This window comes from Lipotes vexillifer, unplaced genomic scaffold, assembly GCF_000442215.2.
Source record: "Lipotes vexillifer unplaced genomic scaffold, Lipotes_vexillifer_v1.1 scaffold545, whole genome shotgun sequence".
In the NCBI taxonomy this organism is placed as follows: Eukaryota; Metazoa; Chordata; class Mammalia; order Artiodactyla; family Lipotidae; genus Lipotes; species Lipotes vexillifer.
In genome coordinates this window covers 41,181-50,454 of record NW_006779129.1, presented here as the reverse complement: position 1 = coordinate 50,454, position 9,274 = coordinate 41,181, and the positions used below count along the sequence as shown (strand labels likewise).

The window sequence follows — 9,274 nt, the reverse complement described above, 5'->3', positions numbered from 1 at the left end:
CTTTCCCTTTTGTTGGACACTTACATTGCTTCCAGTTTTTCTCTGTTTCAAACAGTGCTGCAGTGAACATCCTTCAGTGTGTCTCTTTGTGCACATGTGCTCCAGGGTATTTACCCAATAATGGCATTGTAGGATGGAAGGGATTGCATATTTTCAGTTTTACTAGATAATGAGCAATTGTTCTCCCAGGTGGTTTACCAGTTCACAGGTCTGCCAGGAGCCCAAAGTGCTTGCTAACACTTGAGAACATCAGGCTTTTTAATTTTGGTCAGTCTGTGGGTTAGAAATGGTATCTTGTGATTTTAGTTTTCCTGGTTATTTATGAGTCATGGTAGTATTTCAATAATATTTGTGTTCATCCTGGTAATAATATTCTTCATCACAGAAGAGATGCCTGATAGTCACAGTTTGCGTTTTATCTTTTTAGGATTTTATCAATTTTATGTTTTCAAAGAAACCTTTGCTAATTTCCTCTTTGTCCATCTGTGTTCTATTTCATTGATTTCTGCTTTTATTTCCTTTATTCTATTCTATTTGGGTTTAATTTTCTCTTTTCATAGCATCCTGAGATGGAAGCTTGGATCACTGATTTTAAACCTTTCTTTTCACATATATTTGTGTGTGTGTGTGTGTGTGTGTGTGTGTGTGTGTGTGTGTGTGTCTCTTTAAAGCTGTAACTTTTCCTCTATTCACTGCTTTAGTTGCACCTCACACATTTAAATGCATTGTATTTTCATTATTGTTCACTTAAAATACTTTCTAATATATCACAATGGAAATTAGAAAATTTCCGGGCTATTCAGAAGTGGGTTGCTTAATTTCCAAACGTGGGAAATTTTATATTTTTGTTATTTAATTTTGGTTTGATTATGTTTGGTCAGAAAATATAACATTTCAATCTTTGGAAATTTATTCAGGCCTGCTTTATGCTTTCATCGTAAGGGTTATTTGGTGGATGTTCCATGTGCACTTGCAGAGACTAAGCTATTCTGCAGTTGTTGGGTGTAGTGTTCAAGGTCTTCAAATGGGTTATTAGTATTGCTCAAATCTATATCCTGTTTCATGTTTTGTCCATTTGTTCTATCAATTACTGAGAGAGATGAGTTGGAAAAATCTCCACATTGATTGTGGATTTGTCTTTTTTTTTGTTATTTCCTTTCGGATCTATCACTTTTTGCTTCATATATTTTGAATCTCTGTTATTTGGTGCATATGTTTAGGTTAGTTTTTGTTTTCTAGATTAGTTGACCCTTTTATTTTTATGAAGTCTCTCTTTTTACCTATTAATACTTCTTGCCTTGCATCTACTTTGTCTTAGTGTTTGCGTGGCACACAGACACATATATACCTGTATTTTCAGCCAAACTAACTCCATATGTTTAAAGTGTTCCTCTTGTAAAGAGCTTTTAGTTATGTCTTTTATTTCCTGTTGGATAATATTTGCCATATAATTGGAGTATTCAGTCCATTAACATGTAACATAAGTCTAACAGGAGCCTAACGTCTTGCTGTTTGTTTTCTGTTTGTCACAATTCCTCCTTTTTACCTTTCTCCATTCTTGCCTTCTTTTAGATAATAAAATACTTTCTGTAATTCCATGTTATCTCCTCTGGTGACTTTTTAGCTGTACCTTTTTGGGCTGTGGCCAGAAAGTTTGTTTGGGTTTTTCTGAAGATGTTATGGAAAAACCTGAACAAGCTTTTTGGCCGCCCGATATTATTCTAATGGTCACCCAGGAAATTATGATATGCATCCTTAACCTACCCTAGTCTTTTTTTTTGACCACTTCACAAGAATCCTCTAAATTAGTTCCATTTACCAGCCGCTATTTTTGTGCTGTTGTTGTAACATATTTTACTTCTATATATGCTATAAACCCCACAGTAAATTATTATTGTTTCTCTATACTATCAAAAGTCTTTTTTATAAAGTATAAGTAATAGTGTTTCCCCACATGTTTACCTTTTCTGGAGTCTTTACACCTATTCCTCTGGCAAACATTAAAGACGGTTACTCCATGCACTGCTGCTGAAGTGTGAAGTGCACATCCTTTATGGAAAGAATCTGACAGATGTCTGAGTGAAAACTATGTTTATGTTTCAGCCCTGTCACTCTATCTCATAGAGATAAAATGTCATCATGTCAGGATAAAAGTGCACAGACGTTGTGGTGGTAGAAAACTGGACATCCAGAGCAAGTCCATCAGTCGAAGATGACTTAAGGCTCAGGCAGAATCCCTGCTGCGGAATGTTATGTAGCCATATGTTATGTATGTACATGTGTACGTACGTAACATATATACGTATGTTATGTAGAGTTCTGCAGGTGGGGAGTTTGCCACAAGTTATTGTGTGAGTGAAAAAAATTTTTTTAAACTGTCTGGTATATTTTACAAAAAGCGATGTCAGGGCTTCCCTGGTGGCACAGTGGTTGAGAGTCCGCCTGCCGATGCAGGGGACACGGGTTCGTGCCCCGGTCTGGGAAGATCCTACATGCCGCGGAGCGGCTGGGGCCGTGAGCTGTGGCCGCTGAGCCTGCGCGTCCGGAGCCTGTGCTCCGCAACGGGAGAGGCCACAACAGTGAGAGGCCCGTGTACCGCAAAAAAAAAAAAGCGATGTCAAGAGAAAAAATAAGTTGTGTGTGCGCACGTGAGACACGAGCACGGGACGTGTGGGGACCCTCCTCCCTCTCCATGCTCTCCACGTACACCAGGCAACCGTGAGGGTCGGGGGTGTGGGAGGCCGGTGACAGACAGCGCGGGTGGAGTCGCACAGGATGAGGGTGAGCAGAAACGAATCGTGTTACTGTGATAGGAAAATGTGCAAAGGATACAAACAGGTGATTATTAAAATAAAAAAGACGACCAGTGTATAGGTAAAATCATGTGTGATCACTGATAATCAAAGGAAGGCAAATGGAGGTAACCAAGAGGTAATTTCTTGTCTTCAGACTGGCAGAGGCTGCAGTGATGAACATCCACTGTGGATCAGGTGCGGGGAACTCACGAGGCTATGTCCTCGCGTGCAGGAGCTCGAGCGGCTGCCCCACGGAAGGCATCGGGTGGTGGTGTCAAAGCCGTAAAAGACCTTGACCCTCAGTGTCATATTCAGGAATTTGTCCTAAGAAAACTATCAGGGACAGACCGATTCATATTAAAGTTCACCTTAACATAATTTATGCTAGTCAAAACTGAAAACAGTTTAAATGTTTATAGGAGATTTGATAAATAAGTTACAATAATTCATGGAATGGAATACTATGAGATACTGAAAATGTGCTTAGAAGTGTATTTAATAATGGGGAAAAGTGTTCAGAATTTAATAAGTGCAAAATATGTAATGAGGCAGAGTTTTATTATCCCGGTAAACACCATATAAGGAGGTATTGTGTGTGCACGTGAAGAAAGCCTGAGGCACTGTAATGGTTGCGTGTTACCGTCATTGATCTCTGACCAATGAGCAAAGCTCACACTTAGTTTTAATTTTCCTCTTTGTGCTCTTCCACACATTTTCTAAAATGAACATGAATGATGGTTACGTTTAGGAAAATCTGTTTAAATGTATGTCCGGGCGGGTTTGCTGCAGTGAACTGGATCGTGAGCTGGGGCCCTGCCGCCTCTGGGGTGGCCTCCAGGAAGACCCGTTTGGACACAAAGGGAGGTGGGCCGCGTGCAGCGGAGACCTGAGACCCAGGGCGCCCTCTCCGAGTCCTGAGCAGCAGTGTGCCCCGAGGGCTGCGCCTTGCCCCGTCGGCCCTCAGCACGGCCGCCCAGCTCTGCCCTCGGGTCTGACACCCAGACAGGGCTGCTTTCTCCTGGGCCGGTCACCACCTTCAGAGCGTTGCTGCTGATGGGGTCAGTCACTAGGTGGTCACTCATAGTGCCTCCTGTTCTTTCTCTGACGTTCACTTAATGATGCGAGTCATTTTGTACTAGAGACTAAAGTCAAGGTGGAGGGAGGGTGAGATCCTTTCATTCTGCTGGTGGAGATGACCCCAGGTGTTTGTAGGATGAAAACGTGGTCATGTGAATCTTGATTTGAAACCATCCTAATAACCTGGAGCCAAGAGAGAAAGACAGAAACAGAGACAGAGAGGCAGAGGTGGAGATAGACAGAGACAGAGATGGAGACAGAGATGGAGACAGAGAGAGGCAGAGACAGAGACAGAGAGACGGACAGGGACAGAGGCGGAGAAAGAGACAGAAACAGAGATGGAGACAGACGGGGAGGCAGAGATAGGCGGAGTGAGACAGATGGAGAGACAGGCAGAGAGAAGGGAGGAGAGGAGGGGCAGCCCCACAGTCGCCTCCCGTTTCTCCCTTGCTTTGAACAGGAGGGAGAGGACCCCGCCGCGCAGGGTGAGGAGGGGAACCTCCAGGGTAGTGTGCACCCCGAGGAGTTCGTGGCCATCGCAGACTATTCTGCCACCGATGAGACGCAGGTAGCCATGTGGGTTATGCTTTGTGGATTCAGCATGTTCAGGGACAGGATTAGATGTACAATTTGCAGAAGTCATAGCAGATTCAAATAAAGAAGTATTCAGAAACTTCACTGCCGCAGGAGACCTGTGGGTGACCCTCCCAGCCTCACAAATTCGGGTCCCAAGCCTGATGTGAAAGATTCCCGGGTGAGGAACGGGGGGTGGAGGTACCTGCTTCAGTTTCTGCTTTGAAACCCTTACTTAGAACCTATTCTAGTTAATGAAAAATTGGGTGTAAATAAAAATATCTACTTGAATGTAGCATTCTTTACTTTGTAATAGGAATTTCTTAGCATAAGCCTCCAGTAACCGAATCAGCTACCACCTAGCTGAGTTATGGTGAAGGGGCTGTTAGAAATTTTGTTCTAAGTTCTAAGAAATTTACACTGTTTGAAAATGTTTAATCTTTTTTTAAAAAAAATATCAATTGAGGTGTGCTTTTGTTTCGTGTAGATATTCCACAAAAATCTTAAAATCCTGGTATCATTTTCATATCTTGTCAGTTGACACATTTACCCATTGACTCCTTTTCGAAATTGCTGTGATTTGGGCCCCAGTGATGGGGGATTTATCATGGAAAAACGAACTACAGGTTTTTCTTTAATTTTCATTTCTCTGTATGTTTTTCTAGCTCAGCTTTTCGAGAGGAGAAAAAATTCTCATCCTGAGACAAACCACCGCCGACTGGTGGTGGGGTGAGCGTGCCGGCTGCTGCGGGTACATCCCCGCGAACCACCTGGGGAAGCACCTGGAGGACTGGGGCCCCGAGGACTCGTGGCAGGACGAGGAGTACTTCGGCAGCTACGGGACCCTGGTACTGCCTCCCTTGCCCGCCCAGCCGGCTGGCGCGAGCTTCTCGCTAGTTTTAGGTTCTAAGTGTAAAAGTAATTTCTGGGCTTCTACTCATCATTCAGAGCAGGGCCCACAGATGTTTTCTTCACCTTAGCTGCACAGCCCTGCCATCCACATGCTGAGGCAGCTGTACAAAACTTTAAGTGAGCAGGGCTGTGTTCCAATAAAACTTTATCCGTAGACACTGAAATTTGACTTCCATATGATTTTCATGTGTCATATTCTTCTTTTGATTTTTAGAAACCGTTTAAAAATGTAAAAGCCATTCTTAGCTTGTAGGCCATATAAAAGCAGGTGGAGGGCTGGACTGGCCCACGGGCTGTAATGTGCAGACCACTGGTTTAGAGATATTGTTTGAGCAGTGGAGTTATGAACCTTTCTCAGTATTTCAAAAAAGAAAGTAATAACTTTTACATTAAAAATGAAATACAAAAAAATTATATAAATCAATAGTAATACCTATAAATAACTAGCTTATTAGTTTGTTTTTTTTCCAATGTGAATAAAGACCGAAAGTCCTGTGGTCCAGACAACCCTGTTTATATTTTAAACTAAATAAAACTAAATGCATGATGAACGTTGCAAATACAATGTTGAGTGAAAGAAGCAAGACATCAAAGAATACCTTATGTTTGATTCAGTTATATAAGTTATAAGGCAGTGTTAAAAGGTGTTGCCTATGAATGTATATATAAGTGGTGGAGCTCTAGAGATCAGGGACCTGATTCCCCTGAGAATCTGGATGGGGGTTACTGGTAAGGGGGGGGGCGTTCTATGTTTGGCAAGGCCGGGTGAGATGCTCCGGGGTGCTGGCACGGTTCTGGTGTGGGTACAAGAGTGTTTGGAATGTAACTATGTTAAGTAAACTCTAAAGTACTTTTTAGTGTAGTTTTTTGTAGGTATGTCATATTTGACAATTAAAAATGTTAAAGGAAATGAAAAACCACTGATGTGTGTACATATTTAGAGGTTTCCATCTACTAAGAAAGACATAGTGATAATCTGAAGTCTGTCTCCTCACTCTGCTCCTTGAGATTTCTTTCAGCAACAGTGCTTATGCTTCTTCCAAATCTAAGGTGCATCTGTTTTATTCTTTTAAATTTCTAGAAGAGGAATAGTTTCACACACACTGTTTTTCACCTTGCTCTTCTCACACAGCTGTACTGTTTTGAAGGTCTGTTCTTTACAACAGCTGCGGTGTATTGTGTTGATTTGAAAAGGATCATATTTAGTTTTCATCACAGCAAGCAATGCTGTAATGGATGTCCTCCTATATAAATTCTGCTAAACCTTTGCTGGAATTTCCACTGGGTAAATTTGAAGGGTGTATGTGTTTTTTACTTGGGTGGATCTTGCCAAGTTGACCGCCAGAAAGATACCAACAGCATAGAAGGTGTATTTCACCACCACAAGTCTTCAGCGTGAAAAAAGATTTCCAGTCTTAAAGGTGAAATATGTATCTCGGTTTTGATTTCCATTTTTTAAAGTGAGATTGATTTTCTTTCATATCTTATTGGCCTTTAGTATTTCTCATTTTTTGATAAACTTTCATATAATTTGCCCATCTTTCGTTTGATTTCTGTCAATTTATATGTTAAATAGGCAGTTTAGCTTGTATTTATATCTATCACACTGACCATTTGCTGCTGTTTTTTCCCCATGGAACTTTTTTTTTTTTAATGTAGATTTATTTATTTGTTTAGTTAGTTGTACCAGGTCTTAGTTGCAGCAGGCATGCTTCTTAGTTGCAGCTCGTGGGCTCCTTAGTTGTGGCATGCATGTGGGATCTAGTTCCCTGACCAGGGATCGAACCCAGGCCCCCTGCATTGGGAGCACAGAGTCCTAACCACTGCGCCACCAGGGAAGTCCCCCGCCCATGGAACTTTTTATCTTTATATGGTCTAATTTGTCCTTCTTTTCTTTGTAGCTTCTGCGTTTGTGTCCTATTTTCAAGGCCTTCACTCCGAGATTATAAATATCCATGCTTTCTTTTAGAACTTTTGTGATTGCATTTTTTTAACAATGAAATATTTAAATCAATCCGGAATTTACTTGTAAAGAATAAGGTAAAATTCCGACTTAATGTCCCCACAAATATCCAGCTCTTCCAGCTTTTGGTTAATCTTCCTTTTCTGCATAATGTGAAACGCTCATTTATCATATGTCAAATTGTTAGGGTCTGTTTTGGGAATCTCTGTTCTGTGTCATTGATCCGGTTATTTCTTCTGCAGGTCCAGATGCTTTTTAATGATTGGAAGAGCTAGGCCTCTAGCAGTTCTCCTAATTTTTAGCATTTTCATGGCCTCGTCTGTTTATTTTTTTGAAACTGTTGCCAGCAAATTTTGGCTCCCTGTGCACCGATGCCGAATAGAAATCCAGAGACAGAGATTTGGAGGATAAGAAATAGAGAGGCTTTGTCTTTTCTGTGCCAGGCAAAGGGAAGACCCAGCAGGCTAGCGCCTCAAGAACTGTGCCCCCCTGTTCTGGGGAATTACAGGGGGTCTTATAGGTGGAACTCACAGTCCAGGATGAGTGATAGGATCAAAGTGGTGAAGGTCTTGCATTCTTCTTGCAGTATTTTAAAACAGTCACTGCTGGCGTCAGGCAGCCTGGTAATTGGGTCCCTTCATCTCTGGGTTATCGGCCTGCGACCTTTCTGAAATGTAAACAGCTACAAGGGGTGATTTGTTACAAGTGAATGCCTCGAGAGTAAATGCCAGGGGCAGGGTACGATTCATGTGGAATCAGAGTCATTAGCTTTGTTTAGCCTTGTGAAGGACAAGTCTAGCTACCAGTGTGTGTTAGTAGTAACAGCTGAAGAATAGCCAGAATGGCTTAGCTCCTTCAGGCCTGTTTATGCTGTTCCCAGCCTGTTCACTGTTGCTTGTCGTTCTTGTTTATCAAAAAAGTCTCATTTCTAGTTTTGCTGCAACGAAACCAGTTCTATTATTGTTTTGTTGTGCTCCTGACTCCACCCCGTCCAGCTGTCCGGCATTCTAATGTGTTATGTGCATTAATTTAGGGAGAAGTGACATCTTTGTGATGACTTTTCTCATTTCTTAAGCCTTGTGTTATGTGTCAGAGTTTTAAGGTTTTGATCATACAGGGTTGTGTACCTTTCTAGGTAAATCTGTTCCTACATATTTTTGTGTATTATTGTAAATGGCTGGGTGAAGTGTTCTATCAGTTGCATTAAGTTGGCTGAAAGTGTTGTTCACGTCTCTGCCTTTTCTGATTTTCTGCTTCTGTCAGTTGCTGAGAGAAGGGTGTGGAAGTCTCTGACTATAACTGGGAATTTGTCTGTTTCTTGTTGCAGTTTTACTGGCTTTTGCTTTGCGTACTTCGAAGCTCTGTTATTAGGTACAAGAACATTTAGAGTTATTATGTCCTCTTGCTGAAGTGATCCCTGTCTTGTGATGACCTGATGCCCTTCGCTCTGAAGTGTATCGTGTCCGAGGTGAATGCAGTCATGCCGGCCTCCGCCCCTGGGGCCTCCGCATCCTGCTTCTGACTCGGCGTCAGGTGGCCCCGCAGGCAGGACAGCTGGGTGTCAACTCCGTCCACCCCAGTGGCCTCCCTTTGTCCGTCTCTGAGGAGCCGTGGGGCCCGCGAGGCCCGTGCAGGCCTCCTGTTGTTGCTGACCTGGTCTGGGGGGCCGGGCCGCCTGTCCCCCTGTGCGTGGTGCCGCTTGAGCAGGGTCTCCGTGGCGTGGGGCGTGGGGACGGGTGCTGGGGGCGCCGCCTCGCTGGCAGCCGGGGCTCCAGCAGCCTCTGTGGCCCCAGACTGTCTGGAGGAGCCTTGCTCTGCCTCCCTGGGGACCGGCCGATTCCCAAGGAGCGTGTCCTCAGGTTGAGAGCCCCGCCCGCACTGCGCCGGCGGGGTCGCTCCTCCCTCCAGCGCTGAGGCTCCTGCTGTCCCCAGGCAGCGAGGGGGTCACGTGAAG

The 9,274-nt window shown here is 43.3% G+C and overlaps 1 protein-coding gene across 1 annotated transcript in view; it reads left to right on the top strand.

Annotated features, from left to right (window-relative positions):
* PRMT2 (protein arginine methyltransferase 2) overlaps positions 1 to 9,274 on the top strand; it is a 38,856-nt gene that overhangs the window by 2,921 nt on the left and 26,661 nt on the right. The window contains exons 3-4 of the mRNA XM_007452474.1: positions 4,333 to 4,440; positions 5,111 to 5,293. Of these exons, the coding sequence (XP_007452536.1) occupies positions 4,333 to 4,440; positions 5,111 to 5,293 (291 nt within the window). The remainder of the gene's footprint in view (positions 1 to 4,332; positions 4,441 to 5,110; positions 5,294 to 9,274) is intronic.